General features: G+C 41.5%; 1 protein-coding gene across 1 annotated transcript in view; it reads left to right on the forward strand.

Moving 5' to 3' along the window:
* The first annotated feature begins 7,466 nt into the window (after positions 1-7,466).
* The window catches only part of Ints2 (integrator complex subunit 2), a 45,750-nt gene continuing 39,230 nt past the window's right edge, over positions 7,467-13,986 (forward strand). Inside the window, exons 1-4 of the mRNA XM_032912069.1 lie at positions 7,467-7,773; positions 8,302-8,440; positions 11,127-11,229; positions 12,454-12,567. Coding sequence (XP_032767960.1) covers positions 7,478-7,773; positions 8,302-8,440; positions 11,127-11,229; positions 12,454-12,567 — 652 coding nt within the window. The 5' untranslated portion in view covers positions 7,467-7,477. The remainder of the gene's footprint in view (positions 7,774-8,301; positions 8,441-11,126; positions 11,230-12,453; positions 12,568-13,986) is intronic.

The following is a 13,986-nucleotide window of genomic DNA, read 5'->3' on the forward strand; positions in this document are numbered from 1 at the left end:
AATGCTGGGATAAAAGGCATGCACTGCTATGCCTGGTGAACACTTAATCTCAGAAAACTTGTCTCAAAACAAAACAAAACACTAGTATGGTTTGACCTTCTGGAATTTTCCTTCCTTCCTTCCTTCCTTCTCTGTGCAGGGCTCGCCTTCCTAGAAATTTCTGGAAAGATGGCCTTGAACTCAGACATCTTCCTGCCAACAACGTGCTGGAATTAAAGTCATGCACCGGAGTGCCAGCTTTTTGATTGTTTGTTTTTAAAAATGTAAAGAAGAAAATTTTGTTTTTTGGTTTTTTTTTTTTAAGTGTCTCAAATGTGTGTGTTTCTGAGCTACTCACTACTCTATTGTTATTCTGGTTTTCAGTGTATACTCTAGGAGGATGCCAGAGACTCAAGACTTCTTTGGTATGGGTGCAAATAGAAATTCTGCATGAGAAAAATAGAACTGAATTTGTTGTTAGGTGTGTATGGTTGTGTTCAGGCTAATACATGTGTGTGGAGGCCAGAGGACCACATTGGTGGTTGTTTTCTAAGATGCTGTCCATCCACAGTTTTGTTTTAGGCATGTTCTCTCCTGGGACCTGGTGCTTAGAACAATCCTGTGGTTCTTTAGCCTTTCTTCCTCCTCATTGCTGCTAAATTGCTCACCACACACCTGGCTTTTTAATGTGACTCCTGGGGTCCAACTCAGGTCTCCATGCTTGCATGACAAGCATGTTCTTGATTGAGCCATCTCTTCAACACAGAAGGAGGTTTTGTTTTGTTTTGTTTTTAAAGTGCTCCACCCCCTAACCGCAATATAGAACCAGTGGAACTTTATTAAAGAATGACCTTTTGTATAGATAAAAGCCAAAGACTTTATTTTGCCCTGACCTACTACCATAGAGGGGTGGAAAAATGGAAATTTACAGCTCTCAAAACTTGTAGTGTTTCTAGACTTGTGTTCAGAATGCCTAACTATAGCCCTTGGCTCTTTGATTCTTTTGTTCTGAGAAAGTTTTATAGCATGAATTATCCACAAAATCCATCTGGTTCTCATAGTGTTCTTTGTTACTGGGAAAGAGACTACCATCTGTCAGGTTGTATAGAACATTAGAATCTCTTCTTTGTAGCCAATTGCTAGTTGTTTACAAGGACATGGTGATGCCAGTCTGCAATCCCAGTGAAGACAAGAAGATGGCAGCTTCAGACCAGTCTGGGTTATGTAGCAAGACTGTCTGTAAAAGCACAAAGGGAAACAAGTTAACAGCTGGGGATTGTTAATACTTAGCTGGGCATTGAGTTTGAGGCCAGGCTGGACTAAATGCTAAGACCTTGCCTGGAAAACAAAATCCCAAATAATAGTAATTATCTGGCTGGAAATTATTGGTCGGTGTATTGATTATCAAATGTTTGTATCTTTTGGCCTAAGCATATCAAGTATTAGGTGAAACTACTTTATCTTGGTTGGTCATTAAGATACACTTATTTCGAGTCATAGTCTCAATCTCTTGTTACAGCCCATGCTGACCTTGATTATACCATATACTTTGCTCAGTCTCAGAAGTGGCCAGATTACAAACATGCACTACCAATACCTAGCCTGCAGTGTCTTAACCTGGCTTTTCTGCTCCTAAAGTTTTAGGCACCAAAAATCTTTTATTGGCATTTTGATGTGAGGAAGAAAACCAATATCAAGCCTTGTTTGCTTCTGTAGCCTCACAAAAGATCTTTGTTTTCCTCCTAGTCTGTTTAGCATCTGAGTTCATTTCCACATATACCTCAGATCAAGTTCCCTTGTCAGATTCCTATTTATAACACCCTGTGTGCATCTACTACACTGCTTCCCAGTTTGTACTGAATGTTTGTCTCCACCAAAAACTTCCAGAAGGGCAAGAAAGTGGTCTTATTTTGGTAACCATTGTTAGCAGAATGTAGCACGTATAACCTTTTACTAAGGTGTTTAGCTATTCTTGAATATTTCAACCTTTTATTATAACCCAAGACTTAGCTGAAATGTGAGTTTTGCCTATAAGTAAAGTTTTAATATTGTAGTTACTGTGAATTCTTCCTTGCAGAGTGCAAAGCTTACAAGAAAGATGTTAAGGGTGTCTGAAAGGACTTTTAAATGGTTCCTCGCAAAAAATAGAAACAAAATGTACTTATCCAGCTTTTACTCCTTCATTCCTTTGCCCACTCTGGCAAAAAGATCAGCCTGAAGTATTACCAGGTTTTAAGACATAAAGCATCATACAGTGGAAACCAGAGGAGACCTTTAGCTAATGATTTCCTTGAATCACCTGGGTGGTAGGCAGACAAGGGTCTAGGAAATCAGTGGAAAATACAAGGTAACCAAAGAGTGGAAACTGGTGCTTTCCTAGTTTTTAATATTTTAGGCAAAACACTCAAAATCAAATCAAGGAGCTTTTAATATTTTACAAAGTAGTTTCCAGAAACCAGCAGCAAAACTGTTCGGGTGCATTGATAAACCAACAGGTTCTAAGAGCGTACATGCTTGTAGAAGGGTGGGGATTTATTGTTTTGAGACATTTCTTGCTAGAGATCCAGCTGATCTTGATCACTGCCCTTCAGACTCAGCTTTCTGAGTGATGAGATGACAGGCATGTGTTAACGGTTTTCCATTGTGAGAGGTGTCTTCTGAGATCTGAAACATTACTGTTTCCCAAGAAACCCTTCTTTAAGTAGTTCAATCTTTAATTTCTTGAAGCGTCACTTGTAGCACCTGCTTGCTTTTTGTTTATTCCACCATAGGTAAGAGAAAGTAAATCAGAGTCAGCATAGCATGGGCTTTGTACTACAGTAGTCATTAAAAGAGATTGTTTCTTCAAGCTTGTATGATAATCAAATTTGAGATAATCAAAGGTGTAACTTATAAACAAGTAGACTTATTCCTACTTTAAAGGACTATTATTTGTGAAGTTAATGTAATTAAAAATTTGAACTACAAGCTATTTGTAAAAACGGATTTCAGTTTCTTTAAGGAGTTTAACTGTGAGGAGACTGAGTTAAAACTCCAAACTTGGTTAAGTTATATTCTGTAGGGTGGCCAAATTCTGTATGATTATCCAAATAGTTTGGCAAGCATTGTTTCAATGATTTGAAAGACTTCTAAGTTGATAAGAAGAGAGTGTAATCTACCTCCACATTTCTGGCTTAAGAATTCAAGCTGTGCTCATAGTGACTTAAAGATAAACTGAAGCAATGGGGACAATAAGAAAAGGATATTCCAGCATCGGAGTGGGTCAGGCTGGCCTCATCTACTGTTCTGTATCTTGAGGTGGAGACTGCTTGCATGCCGCTGGTCTGTTAGTAACCATGAGATCACACAGTTGGATCTTAAGTGTCACCTAGTTCTTGGCCGACCTCTTATTAGTCCCTCAAACCAGTGCTTGAGCCCTCTTTCTCTTTTCCTGTGAAATGACTGCCCAGGAAGTTTAAATTGCTTAATCTCTCAGTTTTGACCCCCACCCCCTTTGTGAGACAGTCATTAGGAAGCTCAGCCTGTGTATGCTGAGATTACAGATAAGTAGTGTTCTCTCCTGTCCTCCTGTCTCTTGTCCTGCACCTCCCAAATGTTGTGATTAAAGGCACATGCCACCATACCCAGTCAATAATTGTATACTTTTTAACTCCATTGATGTGAAATTTATACAGTTTAAAATATGCAGAATTGGACTTGATGATGCACATCTGTAATTCCGAGTACTGGGAAGCCGAGGTGGTAGGATCCTGAGTGCTAAGGCTTCACATATAACAAGACCCTGTCTCACTATTCCTCCTCCCAATAATAGGAAATATATCAAGTGTTAGGTGCATTTGATATTTGTTACTATCTGAATTTGGGCATATTGGGTGTCTAGGGCATATAAGTATATATGATACATAATAGTTACAGATGATTACATATATTTTGGTTCACGGTATTAAAGGTATTACAAATGGGAAATTTTGAGAAACACTGTATCACATCTCAGTTCTTTTTTTTCCTTTGCTGATTTCCTACCCTGAAAGCTGAGTTTAGTTTTCTGAGATTTTTCCCTCTGTGAGAGCCTTAGAAATACTTTTTAAAAAATATCTTTTTGTAAGCTGGATGGTGGCAGCACATACCTTTAATTCCAGCACTTAGATAGTCAGGGCTACACAGAGAAACACTCTCTTAAAAAGAAACACAAAAAGAATTTTATAATAGAAATGATCTGTGGAGTTGAGTGCTAGAGGCACATGCCTTTAATCCTAGTACTTGGGAGGCAGAGAGAGGTAGATCTCTGTGAGTTCAAGGCCAGCTTGGTCTACAGAGTGAATTTCAGGACAGTTGGCTATACACACAAATTCTGTTTTGGTGCTCAATTGAGGGATGCTCTGTTCTTTTAAGTCTTTAAAGATGAGTTCAGGTGTTTTGCCTGCATATTTTGTGTACAATATGTTTTCAGTTCCTATATAGCCTGTAAGAGAGTCTTCTGGAAATGGAGTTACAGACTGCTGTCAGCTGCCTCTAGAAGCAAACTCAGGTTCTCTGGAAGACCAGCTAGTGCTCTTAACCATTAAGTCATCTCTTTGGCTCCAGAAAGACTTAATAAGCAAACAAACAAACAAACAAACAAAGCCCCAAAGAACCAGAAGAGGGCATCTAATCCCTCGGAGTTGTGGAGCCACAGATGTAGGTGATGGGAATTGCACTTAGGTCCTCAGAAGAGCAACATTTTTTTTTTTTTTTTTTCCGGAGCTGGGGATTGAACCCAGGGCCTTGCGCCTGCTAGGCAAGCGCTCTACCGCTGAGCTAAATCCCCAACCCAGAAGAGCAACATTTTAAATAAAATACTTCAGGGGCTTCATAGATGGCTCAGTGTGTCAGGTGTTGTTTGCTGAGCCTGATGGCCTGGATTCAAGTCCCAGGACATACATGATGGAAGGAGAAAACAAACTACTATGAGCTATTTTTTTCATATGTAAACACATAATGACAAATGTCTCACATGCTTATATATAAATATAAATTATATATATGTATATATATAAATTGTGTTTTGTATCCCTAACACTATACTTAAAACAAGATAATGTATACCTTGGCTGAATCAGGAACAACAACAAAAAACATGAGCTGGTCAAGGTGGCACAATCCTGGAATTCCACAATTTGGAAAACTGATGCTGGAGTTCAGAGCAGCCTGGGCTACATAGTGTGGTGCTGTCTCCTAGAAACGTTTATTATGAGATATATAGACTTGAAAATTTCAAGATGGTGAGACTTTTAGAAGTTGTTGAAAGTTTTGACTTTAACGAAGTGCCAGATATAATATTGAGAATTCCACAGAATTCATTCCTAAAACCCACACTCCTGAATAGGACTTTTGTATCCTCAAGAACCGAGAAAGTAGAACTGGAGAGATGGCTCAGTGGTTAAGAGCACTGACTGCTCTTCCAGAGGTCCTGAGTTCAAATCCCAGCAACCACATGGTGGCTCACAACCATCTGTAATGGGATCTGGTGTGTCTGAAGATAGCTACAGTGTACTCAAATACATAAAATAAATAAAGAAAAACAGAGACAGCGGCCAAACATGGAGGCTCTAGTAGGAGCACTGGGGAGACAGAGGTATTGTGTCAAGTACCAGGTCATCCTTGTCTACAAAATGAACTAGGCTAGCCAGAACTACATACATCATGTCAGAAAAGCAAAACCTTAGAATGCAAGCCGGAAGTAGTAGCATGAGCTTGTAATTTGGGGTACACATCACAAAACTAAATAATGAAAAGATCCGAGGCAAGATAACACACTGTTATTGTGTAGGTTAGGATTACATTACTTTTAAAATTCCCCTGCACATAGGTCTTGGGATTCTAGAACTTTGGAGATGGGATGGCACCGGCAGGGTGTTTAAAGGAGGCTACACTCGGGTTCAACTAGGCTAGTTTCTGTGTAGGAACGGACGGGATAACTTTTGCCATTAATTCTAATACATTATTTTCACTTAAATGTCGCGATAATCCCGAAGGGGGGAGGGCGGGACTTAGCTCTGACGGTTTAGGGACTCATCTGACAGGTTCCAAGAGGAAAGCTCTGGAAAATAAGTAAAAGTAACACTCCACATTTTCGGAAGCGGGTGGGCGGTGACAGAGGAAGGGGCGGGCACGCGCACGCGCAGAGCTTCCCAGAACCCTCTAGCTGGCTGTTCTTGTCCCTGCGGACATCCTCTCAGTGCTGTACGGCGGCCGGCTCGGGCCAGAAGCTTGGGATGAATGGAGGTGCAGGGTGCAGGTTGAATTAACTCTCTGCTTTCCCCTCTCTCCCGGTTGCTTCTGCCTTTTCTTTTTTTCTTTTTTTTCTTTTTTTTCTTTTTGCAGTGTCCCCATTCTGTTCCCCGCTCTGTCGACGACCCGGTTGGTCCAGCGTCAGAGTTCTTGGTGCCCGAGTCGACCCCGGGCATAGCCGGTGTTTAGGGATCCGGATAATCGCCTAGGCCCAACTTCGGACCGCGTTCTCGATTTCTGCCCCGTCCGGCGCTCGGACGCGGTATCCGAGAAGGTCTCTTGAGGCTGGAGGGTTGATCTTAAGGTATGAAGCGTCTGCTTCTCGGGCCCAAGCGCCGCTTTGTTTGAAGTCCGTCTTCTCAGTCCCGGGCACTCGGTTCTCATTGCTACCTGGCAGAGACCCCTGAGCACACAGATCTTGCCACCTTTTCCTCGAGCTTACTCTACTGTTTAAAAGACCAGCGTTTACTATAGAAAACAGCAACATTTCTGCCCACGACTCTTTGTCCACAGGTCTGCTAGTGAGTAGGTTTTAAGACTTGGTGGTCTCTGTTAACTTGTTCCATGTCACCTCGCTTTTCTGCTACCCTTTAAAATTTCACTCAAGACTACAAGTGCCCAAAGCGAGATTCTCTTTTCCTCCCTCAGCTGATTGTACCTACATATCTACCCCTATAAACAATTGGGGAACAGGAGAGAGTTGCAGCTTTTAGAACCTTGAATCTGACATTACTTTTGGCTGGAGAGATGACTTACCAGTGTTTCCATCTAGTAGGAAGTTGGAAAGAGAAACTCAACTGATATATATCATATGTCACATATATATAGTAGGCTTGTAAAACTAGTGAGATGCGGCTGTGGACGTTCATTTTCTCTCCATATTTCTCGGAGCTCACCTATCTGTGGTAATGAGGAAAATCTTGAACTGTGTTTAGGTAGAAGGATTCAGCCCGGAATTCTCCCACCAAGTATTTCTCCCCAAGTATTAGAGCAAAAGATCCCTACATTGGGAAGACACATTAATCTGCAGTTGTCATTCCTATCGTCCAGATGTCAGTAGAAACATAGAGACAGAAACCTGGGCTTTAATTGTGCCAACAACATTGCCAATGCAAGGACCTACTAAATATTCAGTACACTTTTTCAGGTTTTTCAGAAGGTTTTCATACACACGGGACGTAGACATCGACTTTCACTTTGTTGTTTTGACTCCGTAGGATCGAGAGAGATGATGCCTGAGTGCACAAGCCTTCAGTTTGTCAGCCCTTGTGCTTTTGAAGCCATGCAGAAGGTGGACGTCGTTCGCCTGGCATCTTTAAGTGATCCAGAACTAAGACTTCTCTTGCCCTGCTTGGTGAGGATGGCTCTTTGTGCTCCTGCCGACCAGAGCCAAAGCTGGGCTCAGGATAAAAAACTTATACTTCGCCTTCTGTCTGGAGTGGAAGCTGTCAACTCCATTGTTGCACTGCTGTCCGTGGACTTCCACGCCCTGGAACAGGATGCCAGCAAAGAGCAACAGCTCAGGTAAAGTCCACTTCTGCGTGACTTGGGACTTAGTTGATATTCCAAAGGAGGAGATAGGATGTTGTTCAGAGCTGTCAGAGCTCCTCCAGAAAAGAGAGTGACATTTTCAGTTCTGAAAAACATTTGACAGAGGTCTTGTCTGTTTATAGTTAAATTCCTGAGAGCTGCTTTCTGTGTCATAAGATGTTGCTTAGAGAAGATTAGCTACAGTTTAGGTCAGTTCTTCTTGGTGGGGACTGAGTAGGAGAAGGTCTTCTAGGGTGGAATGCTTTATGGGAATCACTGAGCTTTAAAGATCACGCTGATTCCCCGAGACTCCAGGCTGATTTTGTATCTTTTCCTGCCACTTGTGTATCTGTAAGAAAGCCATTGTTGTGGCAGTGGCAATCACTAATTTACAGTTTGCAAACTCTTGGAATACATGGACACAGTGCTTCAGAGGAAATGGAAAGCAGTTACCGAGAGTGCATGATGTCAGGCTGGCCTTGCCAGTGTCTTAACGTGTTTCCCATGTTTGGACTTCATTAGGCATAAACTTGGAGGAGGCAGTGGAGAGAGCATCCTGGTGTCACAGCTTCAGCATGGACTGACTCTGGAATTTGAACACAGTGATTCCCCTCGTCGATTGCGGCTTGTGTTGAGTGAATTGTTGGCAATTATGAACAAGGTGCTTTGTAAAGAAAAAAACAAAAAACAAAACAACCTTTTCTTTTTGGCCCAAAGTATTCATGACTTGATATCTGCATCTAGAAAATGTCAGCAAGGCAGGTTATGTGTTCTGCTGGTATTTCTGTTGTGTTTTATGTTCTTCTTTCAAAAACTGAAGTGACTTTTTTTTTTTTTTTTTTTTTTTTTTTTGGAAGACAGGGTTTCTCTGTGTAGTCCTGACTTTCCTATAGACCAGGTTGGCCTACAACTCCAAGAGATCCACCTGCCTCTGCTGTCTCATACTGGAATTAAAGGCATGTGCCACCACACCCAACTATTCTGTATTTATCATCAGGATTTTTTTGTGTGTATGTATGGAATTGATATAATTGTTTTTAATATCTTCAAGATAATTTTTTAAAAACATTTATTTATTTATTATATATAAGTACACTGTCGCTGTCTTCAGGCACACCAGAAGAGGGCATCGGATCCCATTACAGATGGTTGTGAGCCACCATGTGGTTGCTGGGATTTGAACTCAGGACCTCTGGAAGAGCAGGCGGTGCTCTTAACCACTGAGTCATCTCTCCAGGCCCTTCAAAATAATTTTTAAATTTTTGTTTATTTTACGTGTATGAGTGTTTTGCTTATATTTCTATGTCTGTGTACTTATGAGTGCAGAGCTCAGACGAGAACATAGGATTCCTTGGAACTGGAGTTCTTGATTATGTGGGTGCTGGGACCCACACCTAGATTCTCCTCAAGAGAGGAGTACTTTTAACCACCGAGCCATTTTGTCTCTCCAACCCCCCTAACATTTGTCAAAAAGAAACTTAACTTGTAGAAATTACCAAGTTTGGTAGCACTTTTTTGTTTGTCTTGACTTTGAATCTCTAGAACCCTTTTACCACATGTGTGGTGGTGCACATCTGTAATCTAGTGGGTCTTGGTGAGATGGGAGACAGGAGAATATCTGGAAGCTCAGGGGCCAGGCAGCCTGGCGTATACACCCAGGTACAGAAAGAGGGACCCTTTGGGTTGGAGAGATGGCTTATCAGTTAACAATACTAATTGTCCTACCGAGGACCCAGGTCCAGTTCTCGGCCCCCACATGGCAGCTTACAGTTATCTGTAACTCACACGTAGATAGGCAAGACACCAATGTGAGTGTAGGAGAACGGGGATGGGGGGGTAGGAGAGTCAGGGGGAGGGAGGGTGGGGGGATGGAGGAGAGGGACTGACTGTCTCAAGCAAGGTGAAAGTTGAGAACCAATACTGAATATTGCCCCATAATCTCCACTTATATGAATACATATATATATATATATATATATATACATATATATATATACACACACACACACACATACATACACACACACACACACAAAGGTTACTTTAAGTCATGAACCTTTGGCTAATGGTTAATTGAAACTTTCCCATACTGTAATTTTCTTGCATCTCTCGTAAATACATCCTGGGTGTGATGAGAGCCATTTTCTTCTGTGGTGATGTTAATGTCTAACATGGCCTTGTTCTCATGCAGGAAATGGGGTGACATACTACCATAGGAAATTTAAGGAACATAGAGGTTATTTTCTTGATTTTTTTTTTTTTTTTTTTTTGTCTTCTGCCCCAAGTTTCTTTCCCCTCCTCCTTTGAGACAAATCTCCCTATTTGCTTAGGATGACTTCAGACTTCTGATCTTTTCTTGTCTCAGTTTTCTGTGTGCTAAGATTGCTGGGATGTACCACTGTTCCAGGCTCAAAGCTGTCATTTCTTGTGGGCTTTGTTGTTGTTGTTGTTGTTGTTTTACTTTGTCTCTATTGGTCATTATAATTAAATGAATTTGTTTTTGTTATACTGCTTCAACAGTTAAAAGTAATTTAAATTTAAATTTAAAGTAATTGTATGTTTGTTACTGTGAATGTGTTGACACATATGTAGAGGTCAAGGTTACCTTTGAGGAGTCCCTCTGTGCTTCCTTCCACTGTGGGTCCTGGGAGTTACAGTTTATCAGGCTTGTGTGGCAAAGTGCTTTTACCATCTTGTAGCCCAATATTGAGTTTTTAGCCAACAATTTATACATACAGCATCCTCTACTGTTTCTTGGCTTGCCTTGTCCTTTAGCTTTAAGTACCTCTGAAAATGTGGATTGGATTCCACACACTCTGTCTCGGGCCCTCTCTTCTGTCTTCAGAGGGGGGTGTGCACAGTCCCACCCGGTGCCAGGGTGGCCTTGTAACTGGAGACTTTTCTACCTCAGCCTCTCATAGGCTGGGATTATAAACAGTAGCCATTCTGTGGTTCTGAGACTACTGCTACCATGTCTTGGTAATAATCGTGGTTGAACTGTTAAAACCAATAGGATCCCACAGACCTTGTCTCAGTGTAGTAGCCATATTGTAAGTGGTGACTTGAGCTGGTGTGGAAGAGCACACCTTCAGTCCCCGCAGGAGACAAGCAAGGACCTTAGGTCAGTAGATTAAAGGCCAGCCTGGTCTGTGTACTAAGTGTATGCCATTCTAGGTCAATAGATTAAAGGCTAGCCTGGTCTACGTACTGAGTTCAGATTAGCCACAGATACATAGTGAGACCTTATTTCAACTGCCACACAAACTCATGATGTGTGAGCTCAAAAACAGAACAATTACAGTTTCCTTAAACTCAGTCGTTCTTCCTGCTTCCCTCTTCTCACTAAGGTGTCGGAGTGCAGTGGGGAGTTTTTCTTCAAGTCTTCCGAGCTCTTTGAGAGCGCCGTGTACTTGGAGGAGGCTGCGGACGTCCTTTGTATCTTACAAGCAGGTACTTCACTCACTGACAGCCGAGTGCATCGCAGACACGCAGAGAGTCTGGGCCGCCCCTGTGACTCCTGCGCCCGCAGAGCTGTGTGTGTCTGTGTGTGTCTGTGTGTGTCTGTGTGTGTCTGTGCCCGGATGTCCTCAGGCTGGAGGTACAGGCAGTCGTAAGCTGCCCGATAGGATGAGGGGCCCAGGTCCTTTGCAAGAGCAGTGTTCTCTCCCCAGTCTCAAATTTGGTATTTTGTATCTTACAAAGATTATCAAAAGGGGATGTGGTCCAGCATTTGACAGGAGTATTGTGTCAAAATCCAGACCGTCTTTGTCTACGAAGTGAGATGATGTCTCAGATAACACCGCTTCCCCCGAAAAAACCTTACAAATCTAAAAGTTACTTAGTAAAAATATGTCTTAAAATTTTAAAGGGTTGGAAAGACGGTTCAGCAGCTGAGTGCTTGCTGCTCGGCCAGAGGACCTGCATGTGGTTCAGGCGGCTCCCAGGCTGTAACTCTGCTCCTTGGGATCTAACAGCTTCACATAGACACCTCACGCACATCGTGTCTTTTAAAAAAGTTTAAATTAAGAATGACTAGCATTAGGACAAAGACTCAGTGACTTCTACTATTTGTATAGGATGCCATGTTATATACACGTTAACAGTGTACATTTGATTTACTGATTTATGACTTTAGTGAGTTCATATATATTTATAATACATTGATCAAGCAGTAAAGTGCAGAGGGGATAAATAAAATCTCTGTTTCAGTTAATATTAAAACTATTAATGAGTGGATTAAAATTAGATATTAAATATACTTATTATTACAAATATATTAAATACACATATATATTATTAGAGCTAATGTACATTTTGCTTTTTCAGATTCTTTTTAATGCACACATATATATATAAATACATACATACATATATATATATATATGGTACAATAAAAACAAGAAAATATAGAAATGAAAAGATTTTTATTAAAATAACTTTTTAGACCAGCGCTGTTCGGGGAACCTTCTGCTGCATTCTGGGTTGTGCTGTCCAGTTAGTGACCCCTCCCCTTGCCTCATGTGGCTGTGGGTAACTGAAGCGTAGCTGTTGTGACTGAGGAGCTAGTGCCTAAGTGACTTGCATTTTGGCGACATCTTTGAAATGTCTGGCTATTGAACATATGACGCTGTAGGGGTCACATCTCAGTAGTGACGGAGCTGGTTTTTCTTCCAGAGCTCCCTTCCTTGCTTCCTATAGTGGATGTGGCTGAAGCCTTGCTACATGTAAGAAACGGTGCCTGGTTCTTGTGTCTCTTGGTAGCCAACGTTCCTGATAGTTTTAATGAAGGTAAGTACAATTTAAGAATTAAATATTGGAAAACTTTGATTTGGCATATTTTGGGCCTTTTTTTTTTTTTTTTTTGATAGTCTTGACCGTTAGCCCAGCTGTCCTTGAACCTGCCTTTGCCTTCTGAGTGGGGCTGCTGTTACAGGTGCATGGCACCATACTCAGTGCTATGTCTTCCCTCCCTTTTGTGCCAGGGTGGGACCCAGTGCCTAAGCTACACCCTAGACCAGTCCGTCTTTTTTTTATTTTTCTTTTTTTCTTTTTTTCGGAGCTGGGGACCGACCCCAGGGCCTTGTGCTTGCTAGGCAAGCGCTCTACCACTGAGCTAAATCCCCAACCCCTCACCAGTCCGTCTTTTAATTGAAGTGTGTAGATAATTAGTCATTTAGTGCAATTGTGGTGGTGGTTAGGTATGCCATGCTATTTTTATCTTTTCTTTCCTTTGTATCATTTGTTACCATATATTTAATTTATGTGTATTATAAGGCTTGAATAACATCCTTACTGCTTGTATTTTAGCTAGTTAATTCTTTTTCTTATTATTTATTTCCTTGTTTAGTTTGTGTGGGTTTGCATATGGGTGTGCATGTGGAGATCAGAGGACAATGTCCATGAGTAGCCGACCCTCCTCTGCCGTGTGTGTCCTGTGGTAGGGCTTGGTGCTAACCATTTGGATTTGCAGAGCTACTTCACCAGCACCCACCCTTTCCTGATTTTTTTTTTTTTTTTTTGGCAGGGTCTTGTGTAGCCTGAGTGACCTTGAACTTTAAGTTAATCTCCTTCCTGGTCATTCCCAGTGGTGGTGGTGCACTTGTGTGCGGCCATGCCCAGCTGATTTTAAATCCTTTTTAAAATGTGGGGAAAAGCTTTATCTGTGTACTTAGTATTTTTGGTGTTCTTCATTCAATTGCCTTCGTTCCTTGTAGTGTAGATTATTTATATTTATTTTTTATTTCATTTTATTATGTGTGTTTGGGATTGAACCCAGAGCTACTTGCTCTGCCAATGAGTTATCCTTTGAGCTTAGAAGGGTAGATTTCTTGGCAACAGTTTTCCCCAGGATTTTGTCAGGAAAAATATTTTGCTAAAATTTATTTTACAAGTAAACAACCTTTTATTTTCAGTACTGGGGATTGAGCGCAGTGTCTGGCAAGCCCTCCGCCACTGTTCATCTGTCTCTTAACTTTCTTATTCTGAGATAGAGGCTCAGTAAGATGTCCAGGCTAGACTTGAACTCACTTCGCTGCTCAAGCAGGCTTTGGACTTGTGATCTTTAGACTCGTAAGCTTCAGACTCTGGAGTAGGTCAGATCACAGCCTTGTTACTAGGCTGCACTGATTGTTTTGTTTCCTCAGAATTGATTGCAGAACCTCATCAGGTGCTCTTCCGCCTGGTTCAGCCCTGGTTTTGTTGTTTTCC

This window comes from Rattus rattus, chromosome 9 (genome assembly GCF_011064425.1).
Source record: "Rattus rattus isolate New Zealand chromosome 9, Rrattus_CSIRO_v1, whole genome shotgun sequence".
NCBI classification, from domain to species: Eukaryota; Metazoa; Chordata; class Mammalia; order Rodentia; family Muridae; genus Rattus; species Rattus rattus.